We start from the raw sequence: 27,308 nt of genomic DNA, 5'->3' as shown, positions 1-27,308 counted from the left end.
AATGTCGCGGAAATGTATAATCCACTAAGGATGGGTCGCCAACAGTGTGCAAAGTAACCCGTCCAACATTGCTTACAAATTACAGACAGATTGCAAAGTAACCCGTCCAACACTGTTTATAAATTACGGACAGTTTGGTACAACATATCTACGTATAACATATTTTGGACGGTTATGGTATCAAAGATCTTAGTTCAGTAAAGATTGCTTTTGTTGTTGTTTTGGGATTTAGCGCCATACGTGGCAGCCAGTTTAATTGGTGGAGGGAGAACCTGGGATAACCCGGTAAGAATCACCGACCCACGGGAATTTACTGGCAAGCTTTCTCACATACCCATATAGGGCGAGACCAAGTCTCGAACCCATGAAGACATAGGTCAGATGGCAGTGAACGGTAAAAGCAGACGCTTCAGACTATTCGGCCACCGGGGCCCCATTTAGCGGTTTTAACGGCACTTTTAATATAGTATTGGCTATATCATGCAGAAGTCTTACAGTCAGATTGACAGTGGTTCCTCCCATTTATACGGCTGTCCCTTATGCACTGAAAAGCTAGCCTTATACAACGTGTGGCCTCTCTTGAGGGGCCGAAGGCCATTTTAGAGTCAGGCAAGGTGGCCTTTTGATCAGGCGGTGGAGGTAGCCTACTTTGTTGAACTTGTTAATGTTATTTTCCTTGAACCGTAATTCTTGAACAACACAGTTCATTTATGCTCGAATCGATGATTGCGCGTTTTGAGTTCTTTTGTCTTCCCAGATTTACTCGGGCATTGGTGGCTACATACAATAAAGCATAATTTATTTGATAGTTTTGTGTGGAAAGGTCCTGCACGGGAAGTCCGTGCTTTTTGTGTTTTGTAATCATTTGCATTTGCATACGGTGGTGGACACACACGTCAACGGCGAAATATGATTGACTCAAAAGGTTATACTTTAATATATAATCTCATTAATTTAAGGCATTCAAATTATTTCTGACATGATGCGATCATTTTGTGCCTGGGTACAAATGGCCTCGATCGTGAAACGTTTCTCTGATGCATCGATGTATTTTAAGTATAACATTTCGAGCCAATCATATTTCGCCGTCGACGTGTGTGTCGCATAATGTACATGTTTTGAAAACGAGATTCGTTTGTATACGATGTGTGCAGTGAAGAAGACAATGTCAAATTCTTCCAAGGAACAGGATTCCTAAAGTTGAATCGAGTTATTTGTAAGTAAAATCTTACTTTTGCATCTACAACTGTTCTGTAGTTAAAAAAGTCAACGATGGCTTGATATAATAGAAAAATATCTCAGACGTAAAACAAGCCCGAAATAGCAGAAGGAAACCGAAGTCAAAGGTGGAACCAAGTACTTGGAAGTTACGTACCTTCTCTCTTATATAGTATGATAGAGAGCGTCCGATGTCAGAACGGGTCATGGAGGTAATCTAAGGTATTTGTGTCATCCTGTATGATTTATTCCCCCAGATTATTGGTTTTTTCTTTCTTTTTTTCTCTCAACATCAAGCTCTCATCGAGCACGTGTGGTGTTGGAAGGGAAATGAGAATCTTGATGTCTATATAGACACCATATTTAAATTTTAATAGGTTGTAACAATTCTAAATGCCTTTTGTTTGTAAATAATCAATACCGACCTTTTGCTGCGATAATATGTATATGAGTATGAGTAATTAATGCAGCATGCCTGAAAAGCATCAGCTGTCTAATGTATTCGCAAATTAATGATATGGAAAAGCAGGGCTAGATAAGACTAAACTACGTGGGGTTTTTTTTTTGTTTTGTTTTTCTTTGTTTTGTTATAATCACAGAGAAAAACAGTGATGACAGTTCGTATCCATGCTGGAGTGCAAGGAGTGTTCCGGTTGCAATACAAGTTCTGTGACGTGCCACACGTTCCGTCATGTACTAGGAAAAACCCTGGCCACTCTGCACCATAGCCGCTATAAAAGCGACTGGCGATTTACCATCCAATTTTGGATATTATCCCTACGACGATCAAGAGCAACAAATTAGTTCCAAGCACTTGGCCCTGTTACTTTGTTCATTTTCATGACTTATTGAAGCCAGTATAATATATGGAAGTAATTTGAAACTTAGTAACAATTCTTTTTTTTAAAAAATGGTGTGTTTATGCGTGTTTTTGAAAAGCATAAAATTGCTGATACTTATTTCAGCACTTACGTTGTCAAATCTTCATTTTAGCACGTTCATAGTTTCGCTTGATGTAATGCTCCACATTTTCGGAGGTTTAGTAAACCTTGCTTGTAGTTTGCTATCCCATAATGCCAAAACGGAAGTGATCGGTTTTTAAAACAACAGAACTTGTGAAATTTGAACACGGCAACTCTTCGAACTGGCCGCCATTTTAAGATGGAATCCATTGAAACACTTCATACCATCTAATCGGTTCGCACAGTGATCTCAGTTTCCTAGCGATTATTATGAATATTACTCAGATTTAAGAACCGCTCATGTGGCCTAGCGGTTAGAGAGTCTGCCTCCAACACGGGAAGTTTGGAGTTCGAGCCCCGGCCGAGTCGTACCAAAGACTTATAAAAATGGTACTTACAATTGCCTCTCTTGGCGCTCAGCATTAAGAGGTTAGTGTTAGGACTGGTTGGCCTGGTATCAGGATAATGTGACTGGGTGGGACATCATGCTACATGCCTGCGACATGACGTCCCAGTGCTAGACATCACTATAAACTGCCACACTGCAGACATCATAGAGATATGACTGAAACATTGTTAAAGCTACATTAAAAATACACACACACACACACACACACACACACACACAGATTTTAATTTTATTCCAAACTGGAGTTTATTTTGGTTTTTGACAAAGAGAGATAAATCTTCAATATTAAGCCATCTTGTGCGTACTACGATGTTATGTAACTTTTTGACAATTTTCTAATTATAGTTAATTAGACTTTAATTATCTTTTTGGGGGAGATGCAGTGGCTGCGCGGTTTAGGTGTTAGACGCTTGACCAGAAGGATCAACCCAAATCAGCGCCCATTATTGTGTCGTGTGGGTAACTTACTTTACTTGCCTTGGCACAGTGCACTTTAAAGTGTTTATGTACTGTAAGACATAAAAACAAAACAGAACAGAACTTACCTTTAGTTCAGATGAACCTTGATTTGGTTTGACTAATTTTCATTGAACACATCTGGGGTATGTTACTAATTTAACAATGAATCGGGTGCAATTTCGCTGGCTAAAGAAAGAAAACAATAAGTGTCCTGAAGCAGATTATTGGAGGGTAGGGTTGACCCTGTATTATATCATATTCAACCACGTACCGTCATAAACATTTCTATTCTTTAGAAAAGAGTTTATAAATTCCAGAAATTAACTAAATCAGCAAATTGTCCTCAAAGATAAGACGAAACTCTTTTTTAAAAAAAATGTATATTTTATGAATGTATTTTAAATCCTGGTTACTGACTGTAAAGTGTCGAATTTTGAATTGTACTGAACCTTTAGGCTGAATGCATTGAGCATTACAATTTTATCACATTTAAGCCAGAAAATTCTTTATGAAGGATCGCGTCGACCTTTCTTCTTTTCTACCCTCGTGTCAGTGTTAAAACTTGAAAGGCTAGCATTTATGACCCAGTGAGATTTGACCAGGGCATTGCAACGCTGTCCTGAGAAAGTAAACAGTTGAGCTACCAACCATAACCGCTTGATAGGAACCAATGCTAAATATCATTTTCAAAGGAAAATTGATATGTACCGTAGTTCACAGATTCTGGGCTGTATAAATCTGTCGAAATAAATGATTATCTTGGGATAATTTAGGAACCACTGCTTACGATTGGGCAGAGTAAATTAAGGCGTACACTTTTAAAGTAATGTGAATTTAAAGTGACGACCTTGGTCGAAATTCTTAAATCGAAAAATCTTGAGAGAGGAGCAGAGTGGCTCCGAAGAAGCCTACAAAGAATAGTGCTTTCCTCGTTAAACAAGAAAAAGAGACCAGGTGGCTGTCTTGTAAGAAAATACAGTGTTTAGTGCTAGGGCGCACAATTTCTGAAAAAGAACAGCATTAAGGTACGCAATTTTGAATTTTTCCCTTAATCTTCAATTTTTGATTCTTTTGTGCAAATGTGTTTGATATGACTAGGATCAATATTGTGTATCGTTTATTCAATTTCATGGAAATGTGTTGATGCTAGAGTTGTTATGCAATTTATCTTTTTAATTTTACAGTTACTAGTTCATTGATAGTACCGACGATTACATGCTATCCAAGTTTTCATATGTATATGATTTCATAGGGTTATATGAAATAATTGGCTTTGTCTGTTAGGACGATACTGATTATCGTGGGTTAGCGATAATCGCATATTTATATCTGATTTTGTAAAGTTTGAATAATCTTGTAAGTTAGGGATTGCTTGCTGTGAGCTAGAAGTTTGTGAATTTTATGCAGTAGTAATCGAGCATGTAGGAGCGTAGATAAAGAGATAAGGTATGTTAGATATACCGCTAACGTGGTAATTTATAGCCTGTCGCTGTGAAGCGAGGGTGATGTTCTATCGGATTAGTTCAGAATTTATGCAGTGTGGATAACTAGTATGCTTCTGAGTAACGTAAATGAGGGATTTATGTACGTGTAGAAAGTGGTAAATATAGAGATTAAGGGTAATTTTGTCCCTTAAGGAACAGCTTTCTGGGGAGAGACGAAACAGTCCGAAGACGGAAGTCCGAACAAGAAGTGACGAGTTCATAATAAAGGACTAGGAAGTCCAGGCATGGGTGAAGCGTTGGAATAGGAAAGATTAAGTAAATAGGAAGACGTGGATATATGGTCAAGGGAGGAAGGTGATGCAATCAGTCGTAAAATAAATACAAAATAGTCACTGCTATTAATTTCTGATGACATAACTTTGATAGAATGGGAGTTGCTGCTACTAATTGTTATTGATTAAATTTTGTTATTTTTCTTGTCTAAGGGGGCTCGTATTGTATTATTTATTCCCAACAGTCTTGCTCTGTTGATATTCTATTTTCCACTCCGACCGGGATATAATATCTGGTGTCTGTGTATGTGATTATGATTTTTAACGTAGCTTTAACAATTTTTCAGTCATATCGCTACGATGTCTGCAGTGTGGTAGTTTATAGTGATGTCTAGCACTGGGGCATCATGCTGCAGACACGTAACATGATGTCCCACCCAGTCACATTATCATGAAACCAGGCCGACCAGTCCTAACACTAACCTCTTAATACTGAGCGCCAAGCGAGGCAGCTGTTATTTCAGTTTTTAAAAGTCTTTGGTATGACTCGACCGGGGATCGAACTCACGACCTCCCGCTTCCGAGGCTGACGCTCCAATAACTAGGTGGGGCCCCGAGTGGCCGAGTGGTCTAAGCGCTCTCCGTTACGGATCACTGCCATATCACATCTGTCTGCGTGGGTTCAAGTCTAGGATTCGGCCAATGTGGTTATGTGAGAAAGCTTACCAGTAGCTTCTCGTGGGTCGGTGGTTCTTCCCGGGTTCTTCCTCCACCATTAATACTGGCCGCCATGTATAGCCTGTCGTGTGCTGAAAAATAGCGTTAAACCCCACAACAGCAACAACAACAACTAACCACTAGTCCACCGGAGCAGTCTCGAGGGAGGTCATCCTCTAGATAACGCCAGCCAAATCCAATTAACCACTCCTGTTACTAAGATGGCGAGGTTACACTGACGAATGTTCTGTTAGAAAAAAATCACTGTCACCAACCAGTGATTATGAAATAGAAACACTGTCACCAACCAGTGATTATGAAAAAGAAATAATGTCACCAACCAATGATTATGTACAATAAACAATGTCACCTACCAATGATTATGAAAAAAATCTTGAGATGTTTAGCGAAATGAGGGCCTGGTCAGTCATTTGTAAAGTTTGTTGGAGGGTCATGTTTTCTGCCACTAAGTTTATCACACTTTACTTCATATTTTTAACACCACGGTATGAATGACCAGCAGGTTTTACTGTGACATGAAAGCTGTTTTCTTTTTCTTCATTCATTCCATTATTTTTTTTTGTGAAAATATTTTTCTTATGGAGAAAGCGAATAATATACCGTATATGTTCATGATAAAACAAAGGATTATTTTTTCACAACCATAACACCTCTCGTACAATGCATACCGATTGTACTATAATATCACTCATATCAGTCGGAACACTCGGCTACTTTTCTGCGAGACGAACGTGTGTGTGTGTGTGATTTGGATTTTTAACGTAGCTTTAAAAAAAAAAAGCAGACATTTCGCTACGATGTCTGCAGTGTGGCATTTTATAGTGATGTCTAGCACTGGGGCATCATGTCGCAGACATGTGGCATAATGTTCCACCCAGTCACATTATCCTAACACTAACCTCGTATGATTCGGCTGGGGATGGAACCCACGACTTCTCGCACCCGAGGCGGACGCTCTAACCACTAGGCCACTTGAGCGGTACGCGAGACGAACATATATGCATCTGATATATGTCGGCGCAGTAATTTACATAAAAGTCATACATTTGATCATCGAAAATTTCTCCGCATAAAGGACTATAATCTATTCGGACAACCTCAGCTATTTCTACGATTAGAACAATTCTACGATTGACCGAGAAGTTACAAACGAATAAAAAAAGCAAAACCAAAAACGAAAACACAATATATTCGTCACGTGTCGGTCAATCCTTGTTTTGTAAATAACAGATATGGTCCGAATGCTTCCATATTATACGTACCGAGTGTAAGATGTCGGCATAATTGTTCAGTATTTTTCAAGAAATATTCAACAGGTAAAGTGTACTATTCGGATGCAATTATATTTTTTTATTAATTTATGACATAACTTGACATCAAAATGTAATTAGTGCTTCATGTACCGTTTTGAACAAGTAGTGATACTGCAGTAAAAGAGCTTTGCACCATCGTTTGAAAGAAGATGGAACTTCTGAAGTTTGAAAACATCAGTCCAGACGACAGCTAGGATGTCGTCGTTACTGAAATATTAGCCAACAGCGTGATAAACCTCGTAGATTTATTGAAATGTAAGTTTAATCCCTATGTAGTTAAAAAATATGTTAACATACCCGTAACATGTGACCCTGTTACAAATTTAATCTGTACTTGCAAGTCACCGGAATACTGAACTATGATGTATAGTGATCTTGACATTACCATACACACCTTAATAAACGCACACAATTTGGATTGTGAATAATGTGACAAAGGTTTGCATACGCTTAATATTGTATAAAGTCTGTATTGGTAATTATTTACTCATTCACACCTGTGACTTAGTATTAAGGTCGATATGTCCAATAGGGTATACAGTACAGGATGTTATTTTGAAAGTGCTATTGCAACATAATGTTTTTTTTGTTACATCCATTTGTAATTCTTTTAAATGTATTTTTTACATCGAGTAACATAAGTTGGAGTAGAATGTTCACTGATATTTATTAACGTGAAAGGATTCTACCATCCACAAATTAAGGCAATCACCCTGTTGCTAGGGAAGCCACAACCCCCCTCGACAAAACAATTTGATAGAGCATTGCATTCGAAACACTCTTACCAAGTTGAATAGAATTTTGTTTAGTCATTCTAGAAAAGAAGCCGAAAATAGTTTCTAAATTTATTTGCGAAGTAATTCATATCGTTGCTAGTGAATCCATCTCAGACACAATTTTGTTAGAGCATGCACGAAAAATCTCTCAATTTTGATCGAATTTGGCACAGCTGTTTGGGAGAAAAAGAGGAAAATACGTTTTCCGTAATGCTGTTAAGGAAGCCACATTGTTTGAAGGAAAGCCACTCAAACCATAATTTTCACAAAGCATAACCTAAGCAGTACGATCAAGTTTGATCCGAATTTGTCTTGATGTTCCAAAAAAAGTCAACAATATTTTCATAAAGGCCAGTCCGGTTAGAACAAGTATAGATTTCCCAGTCGGATTGCTATAGAAACTATACCAATGCTAGGGAAACCAGACAGAACGCAGTTTGGTAGAATAAATAACGAAGAACATTTCAGTCAAGTTTGGTTAAAGTTGGCCTAGCGGTTTATGAGAAGCTGAAAATAGCAATGGTGACGCACGCCGGACGCAGGACTGTACTAACTATTAGGGACTGGCCCAAGTCTGAGCTGAGTGTGGTGGGGTCTGAATTGTTTCTTTGTTTCGAACCAGGATCGTTATTTTTCGTGTACCCAGTACCTCAAGATAATTTTCAGGTAATACAGTGGATAAAATGTTTTATTTATAGTTTGTCTAAACATTAGAGCAAGAATATTGCTTTGAAGCTATTTTGAGGCCGGCGTTATAAAATAATCATAGCCCCACCCACCCACTCGTTGTGCCCACCCCATCTCCGAAATTGAAATATTTGGACCAACCATTTCATCATCTGCGGGCGGACTGGGTGGAGGGAGCCTTGGAATTTCTTTAAAGCTAAGATTTTGTTCATTTATCACAGGATATTATTTTGGCATCTAATGGGATGGATATTACTAGTTATTTCCTTTTATTGCAAATCATAGTATTTTTTTTCAACATATATAGGAACTAGGCATTTTTTGCGAAAGAAATTACCCTCCCCTCCCACCTACCCCTACCTCCAAACCTTTCGAAAATCAAATAGTTGGTCCGTAAACTCGTTGGGCCAAATGGTCAGGTGGGCTAAAATTTTCAGGATAGTACTTTTTCATCTGTGCTAGCTTCCTGTCTGGTCCATTTATGAGCCTATGCCCATTATTTTATGATTGACCTTGTACCCAACGGCGTTATCAGTGATCAACAGAAGAAGGAAAATTATACGTGAACTTTGTTTCTTTTTCAAGGGGCACAATGCTGTATACTTGTTATCAAAACTTCCTTGTGCAACAGGTATTTGTCAATCAGCGTTCACTGCAGGTCGATATCGGACAGTAACTATGGTCTTTGGAGGCGGGGTCCCGGTGTAATGCACATGGGCTACAACGAACAAATATTCCTGTATATGGTGAAATGTACAAACTTGTGAACTTTGCTTTACCTGACTGATCTCTGGCCTTATGCCCCAGTGCTAAATGGAGATTGATGGCTTCATTGTGATTGTTTATTATGGACCTACTCTATAATCAATACAGTCCCAGGGCAGGCTTTATTGGATTACTCTCTCTTTCTATCTATATATGACATGGTGAGTAACTAGTTTGTACAGGCATTTATTATATTTAACCGAAATTTACGAGTTTAAATATTAAAGTATACCTGAACAAATATTGTACAAAATGTATGCATGTATAAATGAACAAATACACGGTTTGGGCTATCACAACCATCAGTCTGCCGCATACAAAGCACGATGTTATGTCGATAAAACTGTGAGAGGCACCTTTTAATTTTTTATGCAGAAGAGGGATCAGAACGCAGATAACGTGGTGCATTGTCAGATTAAAATATAATTTTCTTTTTTATATATACAGGTTTAAGTGTCCATATTTGTTCTAGCTCCTCAGTCTTGTTGGTGGTAAATAGGTGTGATCTTACAGAATACGATTCTTATTGTTGGGGGTAAATAGGTGTGATCTTACAGAATACGATTCTTATTGTTGGGGGTAAATAAATATGATCTTGCTGGGCGTGCTTCTTATTGTTGAGGGTAAATAAATGTGATCTTACAGAGCATGATTCTTGATGTGGGGGTAAATGTGTGACCCTACCTGACATGATTCGTATTGTTGGGACCAATCCGGTGGCCTGGTGGTTAGAGCGTCTACCTTGGATGCGGGAGGTCAACGGTTCGATCCCCATCCGAGTCATACCAAGTACCTATAAAAATGGTACTTACAGTTCCTCACTTGATGCTCAACATTAAGAGGTTAGTGTTAGGACTGGTCGGCTTGGTGTCGGGATAATGTGACTGGGTGGGACATCATGCTACATGTCTGCGGCATGATGCCCCAGTGCTAGACATCACTATAAACTGCCACACTACAGACATCGTAGTGATATGACTGAAACATTGTTAAAGCTACGTTAAAAATCCAAATCACACACGCCCACACCCGTATTGCTGGGGGTAAATCGGCGTGATCCTACACATGATTATTTTTTTGGGGGTTGGGGTGGAGGGGTAGGTAGGTGTGATCGTACAGAATGATTCTTATTGTGGGGGTAAATAGGCATGATCTTACAGGACATAATTGGTATTGTGGGGGTAAATAGGTGTGAATTTACAGGACATCATTCTTACTGTGGTGATTAAATAGGTGCGATCTTGCAAGAAATGACTCGTAGTGTAGGGACATGATTAGTATTGTGGGGGTAAATAGGCGTGCTCTTACAGGACATGATTAGAATTGTGACGGTAAATAGGCGTGATCTTACAGGACATGATTAGTATTGTGGGGTTAAATAGGCGTGATCTTACAGGACATGTCATGCTTCATTGGATAGGTTGTTCAATGTACACGCACACCCAGGGCCGTCTTTAGGCCGATTGTACCGACTAGGCCCAATACGGACCCGTACAAACTGAGGTCGTTAGTAATTTTAAAAAAACAAAAATATCTAAAAGAGAAAGTAATTCTAAAGCGATGTAACAAACTTTTAAGTTCAGTATGATATAAAACTTGTTTAAAAGTTTATTTCCATATGCCATGCTCACAGGAGCCCCGCGCGTAAATCCAGGAGGCCCCGCCAATATGATCCCCATAGGGCCCCGCGTTTGCAAAGGCCGTTCCAGCGCACCTCTCTCTCTCTCTCTCTCTCTCCGGGGGCCCTGGTGGGCTGGGCTGAGTGGCATAACGCGCTCGCCCTGAGCACAACCATTGCGGGCTCGGTCAATGTGGTGGGTGTATGAGAAAGCTTGCCAGTAGCTTCCGGTTGGTCGGTAGTTCTTTCTGGGGTTTTCCCGGGTTCTTCCTCTACCAATTATACTGACAGCCACCTATAGCTATTTTGTGCTGAATAATGGCGTTCAGCCCAAAAGCCACATTTCCTCTTTGCGTGCAAACAGTAAACAATTACCAATGTGTTAAATATTAAGTTGCTATTTTATAGCTTAGGTACAAGATTGAAATTTAAGGAATCTATTAATCAGTTTGAATTAGTTTAGTTCAAAACCCCGAGTAGTTGCCAGTGTCTCGTGATCACTTAAAGATCTAGCAGCAGGGGGGGGCGAATCGGACATTTTGTCCAATCGTTATTTTGCTTAATTATTACTTTCTGCACTCAGCGGATCCGGTGTAGTCAGCGCTGGTAAAAAAAAAACGACGTCGGTCCATCCTACACGATGGTGACGTCATTTGGTTTAATTAATACTTTCTGCGCGCCGATCCCAGCGTCGTCAGCGTCCGGTAAGCACAGCGACGACCGCGTCGATGTCATTGCCCCCCCCCTGCTGCTAAGTGGTTATTTACAACTAACCGAATATTTGGTCAAGTCCGATACGATATCGTGTCCGAGGATCATGTAAATTTATCGTTACAAATCCATGTGGGGTCGACTGAGCATGACTAAAAAAGTTTCGAAAACCATTAAAGTCCATGTCACCGCCACACCATGTCTGCCAAATATTTCGTAGCGTGTGTGTATCAACGCCGTTGAATACAGCAAGAATATTACAGTTGTCTCTGATTACTTTTGGAATCTGAGTGTATCGTTGAGTGACATATATCACGTCGGTGTTTTTATGCCTGCCTCTGGAAAATATCCTAGCTGGGTTTTTTTGATTGTCTAACATAACATCATCGTACACGACTAGATTGTTAACGTCGCCATCAATATCATCAATACCTGGTGCATCATTGATATCTGTAATAAACTCAATAACATTTTTTTCAGCGATTGCTGATGCATTCTCGTTAAAATCTTTCAACACCTCGTAGCATCGTTGATCATCCACGCTAGGGGCGATTAAATACAACTTATCCCACTTCATCCATCTCATTATTAAATTAAGTAATAATTGCGTCTTGCCGGATCCAGATGGTCCGATGATAATCATCCGGATCGAGTTTGGTAACGCTGCAACATGCTTAACTGGTTCTCTCGTTTTAGTTGCCGAAAAATCAATTATATCCATATATCTATACATAAATTATGGATCTATATTGTGTGAAGTGTAGAGTGCGTACTGGCACAAATGATATGACAACCGTTACAACAAGAAATAATAGATCGGCGCTTACTGGTAAGTGTGTACAATGCGGTACAAAGAAATTTAGATTTATTTCTGCTAGACCCGGGGATGCTTTTAAAAAAAGCGAGGAGGTGATATTGCAGCCAAGTTATCAAAACTCCCCGGAACACCGTGGGCAAAGTATCCAGGAGAAAAGCACCTCCCAGGATATAGCTACTGTGGCCCCGGAACACGATTAGATATCAGACTCGATGATCAAAATCAGCCGCGACCCGGTGAGTATCCAATAAACGCTATCGACGAAGCATGTCGGATACATGATATAGCTTATCGTAGGGGTGATCTGCAACAGCGTCATATCGCGGATGTAAAATTAATTCACGCGTTAAATGCTATTCCTGATAAATCCGTCAAAGAAAAATTGGCCTCATGGTTGGTAAAATCGGCTATGAAAGGTAAATTAATGATTGGAAGCGGAGCTTCTCGCGCTGGTAATTGAATACGCTAGCGTTTATAATAACAACATGGAATCCATCTATTATTCTCCGAGAGGATACTGGAAAGGAAAGGCCGCAATTGGTAAACTCGCAAGCGCTGCAAAGGTAACAAAGGCCGTTGCGGCTAATTGGTTATCCAAACAGGCTATATGGCAAATTTATCTACCACCGCCTAAACAAATAAACTTCTCGCACTTTGATGTCAGCGTACCTAATGAAGTTCATCAGGCTGATATATTATTTCTGCCGCATGATAACGGTTACAAATACGCGCTAACTGTAGTTGATGTTGCGAGTCGATACAAACAAGCGGAGCCCTTGAAAACAAAGTCAGCAACTGAAGTAGCCGATGCGTTTGAGCGGATTTACCGAAGGGGTCCTCTGCGCTGGCCAAATCTATTACAAGTTGATCCTGGTAGTGAATTTCGCGGCGCTGTTTTATCAACGCTGAAACATCATAGCGTCGCGATACGACGAGGTCATACTGCGCCACATCGTGATCAGGCAATTGTTGAACGATTCAATCGGACTCTTGCTGAACGGTTATTTGGGTATCAATACGCGAAGGAATTCATCCAAGAAAAACGATCTCGTGAATGGGTTAAAAGGTTACCAGGCGTAATTGGAGCGTTAAATAACGAGATTACCCGAGCAATCAACATGAAGCCCAGCGACGCGATTAAATACGAGTACATACCCGGAAGATCAAAAATAGATAGCGTTTCCAAGCCGATTCTCGGCGATGTCACTGTCAGATATCTGTATGAACCAGGAGAGCTTGAAGGCGGTAAAAAAAGAGCTACTGATCCTATTTGGAGTGTTACCACACATAACATATCAACGATAACACGATCAACTGGTAGACCACCGATCTATAGACTGGATTCAACTGCTCCTCAGCGCGGATTTACTCGCGAGCAACTACAAGTGATACCTGACGATACTCAATTGCCCCCGCGTGGTCTTAACTAGCGCCGTTGCGTCTATTACACTCAAGACAAGTTAACCTCACATTGTTTTTGACATGACCGAGACTGTTATCGATCCTATCCACGGTAAATTGGCGAGCGTCTTTATCCGAATAACGCCAGCGCATTACACAATTGCAACTCGCGCAGTGATTATTCTGTTGTTGTCGTAACGCAATTATTAATTCGGCATCAATATCAAAACGCCGCTGTTTTTTTTTATCCTGTTGGCGGTAACCCGAGAGTTTTCTATCAATGACGCTTGCATCGATAATGTCATCGTTGTCGCCGGCTTCGTCGGTGGCTTCGTCAATAACAATTCTTCGAAGCTGATTTATCCTCCGTACTCGGGACACTGCGAGATAGACTAGATTCGACCATTCGATGCGATTATCAACCATCCAAACAATTGTATCCGTGATAGTCAATCCTTGCGAGGAATGTATTGTTGTTGCGTATCCTAGCGTCCACGGGGATTTATCAGCACGTAGCGCGTCCTCGACGACGCTGATATCAACGAGCACGATATCATTCAGCACGAGAATTTGTTTTTCTGTCAGGCCCGGGATTTCAACTTCAATGTTCTGCCGCCGTGTGTCAGCGGGTCTATAACACAACGGCACTGGACGCGTTGGAAACTTTTCCTTATGCAACGCAAACAACTTCCGCTGAAGTGTGTCTCTGAAAGCCAATTAAACTAATCAAAACTAACCCACGCTCTTGACCCGGGCGTGTGGTTGTCTTTTGTTCACAATCATGCAACCGGGTTAATTTAATTGGGTTGCTTTTGATTGGTTGAATTGGCCGTAGAGTTCCGCCCCGCCGTTTTATGTTTGTGCTGTCTTGTGCCGTCCCAGCATCCATCAATCATTTCATTGTAAATATATCTATCCTTAATTAAGTACATGTAGTGATGTCCCCCAAGCATATCTTCTGGGCGGTCTACGATGACGTTTGTCACCCTAGGCCTCCCTCCCGGAGATGTATGTTTTGGGGTTCCCTTGGGCTCAGATGGATGCGAAGGCACCCAAGGGGTTTGTCCTTAATTAAGTATATGTATATGCCTGTAATCTGCCACAACACTCGAGTGGAGATTTACGGCATTGTACTGTCCCTGTATGCCTGTAATCTGCCACAACACTCGAGTGGAGATTTACGGCATTGTACTGTCCATACAAAAAACGGGGTCAAAAATGACCCCAATAATTTTATTAAAATTTTTTATATTAGAAATAAGATGTTTATAAGAATATGGATTTCCAAGACATCAATAATATATTAACTGAGATTTCAAAATTAAAAAATCAAGGAATTGTATTATCTGATAGGCTCAACAGCGAGGAAATATTATCCGATTATGAGGCTATAAACGAACAATCGAAGCGAGGGCGTTTTACGCTAGCCCGCGAGTATTCTTTTATAAAACGATTACAACATACAATTAATGAGAACCTGTATGGTAATGACGTAAGCGTATTCATTGGGTTATTCACTGCCGTTGAAACAATACGAAAAAAACTCGGGCAGCTTTATGAAAAACGCCGCGAGATCTCTAGTAAGATTAAAAACATTAGGAGGATTATAGACGAAACCCCAGCTTGAAGTTACCTGTGCCCACGTCGCGTGACGAAGTCAGCATACCAATGTAACATTATATACATGTGATGTACAATGCCACCATGGAAAGACCCGGCGGAAAATTTTATTTGAAATTGCGGATCAATTTACAATAATGGTAGGTGAATCACTTACTACTCGGCTAGCCAGAGAGCGGCTAGCAGCGCTTAGAAAGTTTATACCGTTACGAGACAGAGTGAGAGAGAAACTTCAAACGCGACAACAAATGCAAACTGATTTTGCTGTTGGAAGTGAACAGTTATTTGCCCCGGTAACTAAAGCGACTAAGGATGTTACAGCGGCAACTGTACCCGTTCTCGATGCGCTTGAAAAGATAGCGGCAGAGACAAAACAAACAAAAAAGTCTCTGGAAACACTCCCTGCGAAAATAGCGGCTGCTACAACACGGAGGCCGCCACCACTCGCTATAACGGACCCACAAGAACCTTATGTTACAATGGCCGACGAGGAAAAACCAGGCGCCACCGCAAGAGAACCAGAAGAAGAAATACCGGAAGAAATACCGGAAGAAATACCGGAAGAAATAGAGAAAAAGGAGAATATACCCCGTAATATACTCAAGAAGAGCACAATAGATAAAATTAGAGCCTTCGACAGCAATGACGAATTAGTTAATTTTATTGTCTCTAATTTTGCTAAGAGCATACGAAATGAGCATATCAATAGCGGTTACGAGAAAAATATAAAGACGTTAAAGGATTGGACAAGAATAGTGTATTTAGCAAGTAGATATAAAGATGCATTACCACGTGGTGATCCCGATTACGACACATTCCACAAGGAAGTTAAGAGTAGAACACCAAAAAAAGGAAAAGGATACTCTGTTGGTAAAGAATCCTACGGCGTTACCTGTCCTGGTAGTGTTCTCAGTGATATATCACGGCTGGAAGTACTAATCGGAGGAAAACGAGCTGGAAATAACTCTACGGAAATAATCAATGAGGCCGCTGATATTTGCAAGCGGTTATTTGCAGGCCGTATCATGGACATTAATGCATATCGAACGCTCATAGACGAACTTGTGGATGATTAAAATTATCGTTTTTGTTAATTTTTGACTGTTTTTTGCCATTTTTTGAGGGTAAAAACCCCAGGAAATCATTTAGAGAAAATCGATGTTTTTCTGAAAAATCGAGAAAAAAACGACTATAGGCAACCAAAAATGACTAAAGATCAAGAAAAAACCAGAAAAAAACCAGATTTTTATCGAGGGCAAAAACCCAAGGAAATTTTGATAAAATTTATTCCGGTTTTCCACACGGCGGTGGGAAGGGGGTCAATCACTGGTGATCACAATCACTAATTGGAAAACTGGTGTTTTTAATAAGGATGATCATACACTACAACCACGATAAACCAGTACTCGTCTACGTGGTAAACTCGCGATTGCCTGTTTACCGCGCGTACTATGGAGATGGTCTCGGTAGCACCATTGCGGGGTTATTTACAAGAATGGCTCCAAAAGTAGCGCCGTTAGCCAAACAATTAGGAATGAAGGCTATTGATGTTATTCGTGATAAGGGAATCAGCGCTATTGGAGATGTTGCCGGAAAGGCGCTTTCAGCCGCGCGGAGCAAATTAATGTCGTTGGTAAAATCCAAAGGATTTTCACGAAAAAGAAAACAGATGCCATCAACGACAGTGATGCCTGCGAATGTCAGTAAAGTAATAAATAACGCAGTGGAAGAAAAATTAGAGTCGTTGGCGGCGACTTCGCCATCCGCCGATGCGTCAACCAACGCGATCATTAACGCAATAGCGGGGAGTGGTCTACGACGAAAACGACGTTGATGGATTTCAATTGAAAACACCGACATGAATAATAATAGAAATGTTTGCGCAAACCGCTGACCCCGCGTTTGATATGGATGCCCCAGTGCGCAGGGATGATTCTGTCCGTGATTATCAATATTATTCTTATTATGCAGCGCAACCTGACCTACGATCGCGAATTGAACTTCAAGTCCAAGATACCAGTAAATATTTTTTGCCGTGTGAAGCGTTTATCGAAATCGAGGGAGAACTCGTGACAAATGCTGCCGATAATACACCGTACGCAGATGACGATCGTGTTCGAGTTGGCTTCGTTAACAACGGTATCATGGCGTTATTTGAGAGCGCCAGATATCTTATTGATGGGCGAGAAATTGAATCAATAGAACGCGAGGTTGATGTTGCAACGACGATAATTGGGTTAGCGAGGTATTCAGATGATTATACAAGATCGGCGGGCCCATCTATGATGTTCGCAAAGGACACCACTAATAACGCTGATCATCTTCAGTATGTTAACGTGCTAGTGGAAAGAGATACTGCAGTTGACCCACAGGCTGAAGCAAATAACCCAGACCGCAGAGTAAGACCAGGCGCTAATTTCAATATTATAAAGAGTATCAACAATGATTACAATCTAGGATTCGCAACACGAGTAGGGATGTTGCAAAGACCACGCCGGCAGTTTTCATGCGCGATTCCACTCCATCACATATTTGGATTTTGCAGAAATGTTAGAAAAGTTATCTATGGAGCCAAGCATACAATCGCGCTGACGCGAAGGGGCGATGATAACAATGCAATATGGCATGCTGCTGGCGTCGCTGCCGGTAAAGTCGTTTTAACTAAAATGGCATTGTGGATGCCGGTGTTGACTCCATCAGTTACCACGGAAGCACGATTGTTAGCATTTATGGAACAGGGAGGAAAATCGTTGTTGAGTTGGCTAGCGGTAACAACTGATGCTAAAGAGGATAACGTCGCCGATACGTTTACATGGCACCTGGCATCAAAACAGGGTGTTTCAGCCCCGCGTCATATATTCATAGCGCTACAGAATAGGGAACGATTGGGTAATCAAGAACGCAGCCATATGATATTTGATCGATTAGGAGTCAGGGAGGTTTCGCTGAGAATAAACGGACAACAGGAACCATCCGAGGATATACAGCTTAATTACGGTGACAACCATGTCGCACGTGTGTATCATCGATTGCTGTCATATATGGGTCGTGATCAAAACGTCGACACTGGTCTGCAAATATCACAACTTGATTTTAAAAACCTGTATCCGATTTATTATTTTTCGTTGGAACATCTTGATTTAACGAGACAATCCGTTGTTGATATACACTTCAGAGCTCGTATAGCCCCGGGTGGTGTTGATTATAGAGCGGTTGCTGTCATTCTCAGCGATAAATCAATGCTGTTGGAAGGCGTTGGTGGACGAATGAGAATCGTTGATGCACCAGTGGAAAACATGTAATTGAAAACATAAACGCGTTTACAATAAAATGTCGTATAGTGTCGTCAGTGTAGAGTTGACCGATGGTCAAGTCAAGAAATTACGATCAAAGTCGGCTAAACAATGTGGAACCACAATAACGCTGAAGCCGTCACAGATGGCAGGTGGTAATCATAAGATATCGTTGACGGCGCGTCAAATAAAACATTTCAATAATGCGATGAAGAATAAAAAGGGTGTTCAAATAGATTTTTCGGCCGCAGCGATTAAAAACATGGAAAAGACCGGTGGGATATTTCCGCTGTTAGCTGCGATTCCAGCGTTGATTGCCGCGGCGGCCCCAGCAGTGGCGAAGGCGGCGGCGTTAGGAGCCGTTGGTACCGCGGCGGGAATGGCATTGAAGAAGGCAACCGGGAAAGGCTATAAAAAACAACGACCCGTAGCCGGAAAGGGTCTAAGACTACCGGGAACCCCGTATTCATGGTACTCGGGGAAGGGTCTAAGACTACCGGGAACCGTTTAATGACTCCAATGTCTAATTTTGATTTAATAGATGCCGCAAACGCGTTAGCGATAAAAAACTTCAGAGGTGTTTTCATGAGGGATCAATTACCGACAAAACCAAGGAATATTGAGACCGGTATAATTAACCTCGATAAATCCTCCGGAGCGGGGACTCATTGGGTTGCATACGCAATTGATCCGCGTGCGATCGTCTATTTTGATTCATACGGGTTAGCCCCGCCAAACGAGTTCATGCGGTATATCCGGGCGTGTTCAGCCCGGGCGTGTTCAGCCCGGGTTTTTTATTCCACGCTGCCAACACAACAATTAAGTGACCCACCGATATGCGGCCGTGAGGTATTGAACGTACTCGCGGCGATTTCATCATCGCGGAAACCACCTCATGTGGTTGTAAACGAATACACTAGTGGGGTCGTAGAGGCCCGGCGGGTTAATTAGAAACGCTGTTTTTTTTACAATAATAATGATTGATATCTGGGGACGACCGGTTTCGGCGCTGAAAAAACCCACGGAAACGCTCGCCACCGATGACATAAAAAAACTAATTGAGGATGAAATCGCTGATACGTTAAATTTAACCAGTGTTGACCCGGGCGAAATAGTTGTATTTCAAGACCGCCAGGGTAAACTGAAATCCAGTAATGTGTCGCTGAATGACGTTTTAACACGAAATAATGATGCCTCCGAGGACACTATCGCGCTGTATACCGGCGATGGACGACTTAAATCAGGTGAATCCATCTTGACGATAAATGGAAAAATAAGTACACTTGACAACAATTATATATCCGTGTCGGATTCGTTAAAAAATACTATTTCGGAGTTTACAACGCTGTCGGGCCAAATTTACACGTTACGAAAAAATTTTAACAGGGCTGATAACGCCATTAATAAATTCTTTGGTAAAAAAAATACCAAACCGGAAGAAATTACAATAACTATAAATGATATCACTGCGTATGGACAGGAAATAGAAACAATCAAAAATAATGTTGAAACGAACAAAAGGAATGTAGACGCATATAGAGAGGAAATAAGAACAATCAAAATTGATGTTTCAGCGAACAAAGGGAATATAGACGCGTATGGACGGATAATAGAAACAATCTTCGTTAGTGTTTCATCGATCACAAATAATGTAGACGCGCATACAGGGGAAATAGTAACAATCAAAACAGATGTTACAGCGAACAAAAAAAGTATAGACGCGCATACACAGGAAATAGTAACAATCAAAACAGATGTTACAGCGATTAAAGACAGACTACCGGGAATGACAAAAATAAAAATCCCTCATGAAAACACCATCAACACAGTATACACGATTCAACACGGATCATTCGCTTGGACTCCTACACAGAATACAGTAGAAATCACCGCAACCGTCGAGGGTATTTATCGATTGACACTGGTTTCAATGATGCAGTTTAATATATCATCGTCGAGTTCATCCGGGTTTAACAATACAATATCAACAATTATAGACAAGGACGAAACTGAACAGTTTACAATTTATGCCGTCGATAGACATTTAACCGGGGCATGGTATGTGGAATTTGTAACGGATCTAAGTAATTAAAAACACTAGCTCTTTTAAAATAAAAATGACCACCAAGGTAATTGAATCAGAGGTATCACCGACGTCACATCAATATCGATTCAATACCGTAAAAGAATTCTTCGCGAGCTTAAAAACGCTTTCCGAACAATACCGCGCAAAAATAAAAAAATACCGTCGTAAAATAACCGCCATCGACGTGGCCGTGTACTCGGTGTCAGGTATAGTAGCCGGTACCGGTGTTATTTTATCCACGGTGACCATGATAGCCCCGATCGCTGTTCCAATCGCTATCTCCGCGGCGACAACAATTGCTGGAGTCGCCAACGCAATCACTAGAAAGATATCATCGTGTGCTCAGAAAAAACTCAGCGAGTATACAGTAAAACATCAAATAGTATCCGACGCGTACTCGAAATTATCCGGGTTGATCTCGTTGGCGATAGATAATTCGTTTATATCCGATGCTGAATTCTCCACGATGGTCCAGTTGTATGACTCCGCGATGTCAAAAATCGAGGATTTTTCAACTGGAAGCTGGAAACTACGTGGCTGAAACAACTTCAGTGGGCTTAAAACATTCTCCTGAAACAACTTCAATGGGCTTAAAACAAGCAGGTTGTTAATATTAAACACTAGAAACGACAAATAATAATAATGTCGCTGAACCCCGAAGGGTTTCAATTGCTTCAACGGATCGCGGAGAACACCACTCCGGTACAAACAAGTATGATATCGATAACGTCAACGAAGCCAGAATTCAATGTAAACTTCCCTTCTCCGATTCCAGTAAAGGAAATAGCGCTGGCAAAATTGCGAGTATATCGCAGTTGGCCTAATATCCGAGCGGAAGCATTTAACGGACAACAACCTAATAACTCGCTGGTTTTTGCATGGACAAATAAACCCGATGGGACCCCAGACTGGAATGAGGTTACAATACCAACTGGGTCATACCAAGTAGAACAAATCAATAAAGAATTTCAACGCAGGATAAAATCGATCACAGGAAAAGAATCAAAAATCGCTATTACGGTTCATGAACCGACGTTATCGTCGACGATTGAAATAAGCACACCGGGGTATATGGTTGATATTTATAACAGTTCAATAAGAACCATACTAGGTTGGCCCGAGAATCCACCTAATGAAATCCCCGCGTATTTGCACACGAATGCGCAATCGTATCATGAGATTAATCCCAGTTATCTGGATGATTTGTCTATTATAAGAAACACGTTATTACCCAGCGAGTTTATATTTCAAGACAGGAATACCATGCAATGGTTTTTTCCGTATAAGAAAACTCCTGAATCGTCCGCAGTGGTCACAGTTCGTTTAGATGATATCGCTAGTGTGTTTGCCGAGATTAATCATAATTACCAATTGCAAGTAGAACAGCTACGGCAAACAAAAGCACGAAAACACGTTGAGGTGTTAAATCAACTTATATCAGACATGGAATATATCAATGAACGAATCGTTAAAATAATATCCGATAGCAGCGATGGTAATAAACAAAAATTCCTAACCGAGTATAATATCACAGAAGTCGATTTACCCGATTTCAAGTTTCCAGGATACAACGCGCCAAAACTAAGAAAGTCTCTTAATGATTTTCTTGGTCCATCAACTATCCTCAAACACGATAACGGAGATGGTGGTAGGCATATTGCTCCATACAACGTAAATATCGCATCGGTGATAGCAATCAATCTAGTGTGTGATGTTATCGAAGGGAGTTACCAGGTAGATACCAAGCAATCAAATCAAGCTCAACAGGGGTATATCCTTTATTCATTTTCGCCAACAGCCCCTCCCGGATTTTTAATCGTTGAGAGCCCGATTAATCCGGTCTATATGCGATGCCATAATCGGTTTTTAACAAGAATTAATTTTAGACTTACCGATCAGTCAAATAACCTAATTGATCTACAAGAGGAGGAGTTAGTAATCACTCTGTTTGTAAGATCATTGTAAGCAGCAGGGGGGCAATGACATCGACGCGGTCGTCGCTGTGCTTACCGGACGCTGACGACGCTGGGATCGGCGCGCAGAAAGTATTAATTAAACCAAATGACGTCACCATCGTGTAGGATGGACCGACGTCGTTTTTTTTTTACCAGCGCTGACTACACCGGATCCGCTGAGTGCAGAAAGTAATAATTAAGCAAAATAACGATTGGACAAAATGTCCGATTCGCCCCCCCTGCTGCTGATCTTGGTGTACAGTTTGAATATAGATCTTCCCCAAAGCAACAAACAAATGAATCGTAATATGTAGTCTGGAGATACCACATAATTGTCTGTACTAAATATTAATATTGCTCCTTCTCCTCTTTCTACTACTACTACTACTGCTACTACAATTTTGCTATTAAATCTAATGCAAAACGTTCCTTGAATCAACTAATGCTGCTTATATGTTGAAGCTGGGAAGAAATACAAAGTATTGTTCTTCGTACCTTTAGTGTAATATTTATTATTTATTTTAGTGCCACATTAATAATACAAGGTTACAAATAATTCTATATTTATACTTCACGCCTTTAGTGCCACATTTGCATACAAGGTTACAAATAATTCTATATTTATACTTCACGCCTTTAGTGCCACATTTGCATACAAGGTTACAAATAATTGTTTAACACAATTCTGTACTTCTGCTCTATGGGAAGATGCGTTTTACATGACAGAAATATGAGTTTAGAACTAGTAGTTCTCGGTAGTGATCAAGATTGGGCACTAATTCTGCAATATTTTGGAGGAGAGCGCAAAAGTTTATTTATTTACTTATTTTTGTTGTTGTTTCGTTAGACTACCAATAACATGTTTTAACCTGGATTGAATTCACATACACATATATTTTATGATATTTGCCACCCCATGGAAGTGACCTCAGAAGATACGGGGCTATCTATTAGAGCGTCATTCTTACTAACTCCACCTACATTAACATTTATAAAGTGACATAATTTCCTTTTTTCAAAAAGACGCGTACAGATTCGGCCTTGGCTATGTACATGTACATAATTATAACCCACGCGACTTTCATGGGTGTAGTAATTTTAGCGCGCACTGGTTTTGTGCCTCCGCCTGTTATTGGTTGCAATACGTTATTTCATACGCAGTTTTTAGATTGCCTTTGAATTTTAATGGTTACGTTATATTTATCTGAGAGCCAAAAATGTTAATTGCTTCATATCTTCTTTAGAATCGTGAATAAAGCAATCCTGTTGCACTTATACCGTGACGAGGTCAGTATAGTATTTATCCTTGCATTCAACTGCGATTAAGTGTCACAGACCCTGATATACTATCACATACTATTTCTATTCTGATTGTTTATTGTATGATATCAACAATCAGCATCGACCCCTGGATCTGTTATCACATACTGTGTTATCCTTTTTATTCATTTTATGATATCAAGCATGTATCATATAACATGATATGCCCTCACGTATGGGTCTCTCCTGTTTTATTCCTTCTCCTCCATATAACGTGTTATCCTGGTTTTTCAGTTTATGATACAAAGTTGCATAAACCCTGATCCGCTATCACACATACGTCTGTCCTGTTTGTTCAGTTTATGTTGCCAGTTGGCATTAATCCTATTTGCCATCACGTATGGTTCTATCCTGTTTGTTCAGTTTACGATATCAGTAGGCAGATTACATCCATCTATTATCTATTGCATCACCTAATGGGTGTATCTTCTTTGTTCAATTTATGATATTTGGCACATTGTGTCAACCCTGATCTGCCATCACACGATGGTCTATCCAGTCTGTTCAGTCTATATCAGGCAGGTAGTATATAGACCCTGATCTGTCATCATATGATGGGTCTATCCAGTCAGTTTAGTTTATGCTATCATGCAGGTAGTATAGATCCTGACCTATTGGCACTCTATACGATGACAGAATTGGATCGTATGCTTGTTTGTAGTTTAGTGTTATGCGATACTGTATACTTCTGTGACTATACACATAATTTTTGTTTGTTTTGTTTTTTGGGTGTTTTTTGTGTGGGTGCACATCAAAGAATTCAGACAGTTTTTAGTCCACGTTAAATTAAGCGGTTCTGAATCGTCATACATTTGCTAAACTCCTTTTAACTCATTAACCCCTGGCGCCACGTTTACGTAGCAGGCCGTAGTAGCCTACTGCCGAGCTCTGTAGCGTCAAGGTTATGTACGATACACTAAAATGGGTGTTATTGTAGAAAGGTAGACAGATTTAGCTCTACAATGATATACAAATAATCTGGACGTTTTAGTTGCACTACAAAATAAAGAGGGAAAACCCTAATTTTTTGGACCCGTTTTTTTTCCCACCCAAAATTCGCCCATGGTCGGAATCCCATTTTGTGTCCAGATTTTAGACTTTTTGGCCTCAGATCTAAGGCAGACCGGTCTGAACTGCACATAGACAGGTGAATCTTTGCAAACAGTAGGACAAGGTGGACATTTGGAATAAAGAGTGGCCTAGATACTAAAATGATGGGTCCGTTAAGAAAATAAAAAAAAACACACAAAAAATAAAAAACCTCCAACTTTAACCCGTCTGCTCATGCGCGAGCAAAATAACTAATGGAAAACGATGTTTCTAACACAACTAGGCATTAGGCTAATGGAAAATCTCATGGAAGTCGATGTGTTAGAATGTATTCAGAAATAGTCCCCTAAATGTGTTTCCTACTTGCATTTCAGGCGAAAACGACACAAACCTCCAGGGGTTAATGAGTTAATGGGAGCATTTTGATGACGGCACCAAATTTGAATATTCCTTGAGTATTTAATCACTTGTGCATCGACATTGCACATAAATTACAAATTTAGCTATTCCATGACAACTTGTGAAAAATTTCAAAATCCTTGTGAACTCATTTACCCCTGGCGCCGCGTTTACGTGGCAGGAGGTAGTAGCCTACTGCCGAGCTCTGTAGCTTCAAGGTGATGAATGATACACTAAAGTTGATGTTATTATAGAAAGGTAGACAGATGTAGCTTCTAAAATGATACCAAATAATCTGGACGTTTTAGTTGCACTACAAAATACAGAGGGAAAAACCTAATATTTTTTACCCGTTTTTTTTTTCACCCAAAATTCGCCTGTGGTTGGAATCCCATTTTGTGTCCGGATTTTAGACTTTTTGACCTGAGATATAAGGCACACCGGTCTGAACTGCACACAGACAGGTGAACTTTTGCAATAAATAGGATAAGGTGGGCATTTGGAATAAAGAGTGGTCTCGATACGAAAATGATGGTTCCGTTAAGCAAAAAAATAATAAATAAAAAAAATAAAAAAAGCAACTTCAACTTTTACCCTTTTGCTCATGCGCGAGCAAAATAACCAATAGAAAACGGTGTTTCTAACACAACTAGGCATTAGGCTAATGGAAAATTCTTGGAAGTCGATGCATGAGAATGTATTCAGAAATAGCCCCCAAAATGTGTTTCCTACTCGCATTTCAGACGAAAATGATAAAAACCTCCAGGGATTAATGAGTTAAATACATCACATGATAAATTCTCGATTTGTTCCTGGCAATGTAGGGTGATTTAGTCCAGGGCAGTCAGTATTTCCCGTATCTCCGAACTATTGTACCTAGTTACGTTCTTTACACCCGTTCCGACGAGCACTGTTGCCACGGGCAGAAGTTATATCACGTCAACATATGTGAAATACTAACCTTTCCTTCTCTATTGAGAAATGTTATTCTAGTCTTGTTAAGTGGTATACATATAATACCCAGACTGAGTGTACACATCTACAATTTTGTTTAGGGGGATATAGTTCCCAGAATGAAAATACACACCTGCAGTCTTGTTGAGTGGGATATTGTAACCAGAATGAGTGTACACATCTACAATTTTGTTTAGGGGGATATAGTTCCCAGAATGAAAATACACACCTACAGTCTTGTTGAGTGGGATATTGTAACCAGAATGAGTGTACACATCTACAATTTTGTTTAGTGGGATATATACACACCAAATTGTACCCAGATCGGGTATACACACCTACAGTCTTGTTTAGTGGGATATATACACACCAAATTGTACCCAGATCAGGTATACACACATACAGTCTTGTTGAGTGGGATAGTGTACCCAGACCTCTGAGTATACACACCTACAGACCTGTTGAGTGGGATATAGTACCCCAGACTGAATATACACACCTACAGACCTGTTGAGTGGGATATAGTACCCCAGACTGAATATACACACCTACAGACCTGTTGAGTGGGACATTGTACCCAGACTAAGTATACACACCTACAGACCTGTTGAGTGGGATATACTACCCAGACTGAGTATACACACCTACAGTTCTTTTGAGTGGGATATTGTACCCAGACTGAGTATACACACCAGACCCTAATGCTCTTTCGTACTAGAAGGGAAGAGTTTCCACCAGTCAAGGAAATCCTATAATAGTAAATATGTTAGTATCAGAGTAATTCGATCTTGATTGCTAGGTCACGATTGTTGTCTCCATTCGGATCACGATATCAAGACGTTATTAACTGTCAGGATAGAATTAATATGATGATGATATTTTTCTTATATACCTAATAATTTTCAGGTAATTTAATAAAATCGTCGAGCGTAACTGAAGACAAAATAAATTGTCCAACATTTCAACCTTATTAGTAGGAACTTGATTTTAAAATCATAAACCGAATTACATTTTGATCAGCTAATATGCGCATGAATATT

General features: G+C 40.3%; 1 protein-coding gene across 3 annotated transcripts in view; it reads left to right on the top strand.

Moving 5' to 3' along the window:
• Positions 1–27,308, top strand: part of LOC149796577 (uncharacterized) — a 318,277-nt gene that overhangs the window by 63,676 nt on the left and 227,293 nt on the right. The window contains exon 1 of one of the 3 annotated variants that reach the window (XM_089961282.1): positions 9,051–9,205. The exons of the other annotated variants lie outside the window; for them this stretch is intronic. Within the exon in view, the coding sequence (XP_089817408.1) occupies positions 9,203–9,205 (3 nt within the window). The 5' untranslated portion in view covers positions 9,051–9,202. Of the gene's footprint in view, positions 1–9,050; positions 9,206–27,308 lie in introns of those variants that run through there. 3 annotated transcript variants of the gene reach the window in all.

The sequence above is a fragment of the Sinohyriopsis cumingii genome, chromosome 6, assembly GCF_028554795.1.
Source record: "Sinohyriopsis cumingii isolate HCF-2022 chromosome 6, ASM2855479v2, whole genome shotgun sequence".
Classification (NCBI taxonomy): Eukaryota; Metazoa; Mollusca; class Bivalvia; order Unionida; family Unionidae; genus Sinohyriopsis; species Sinohyriopsis cumingii.
This window is presented reverse-complemented; position numbering and strand designations above follow the sequence as displayed.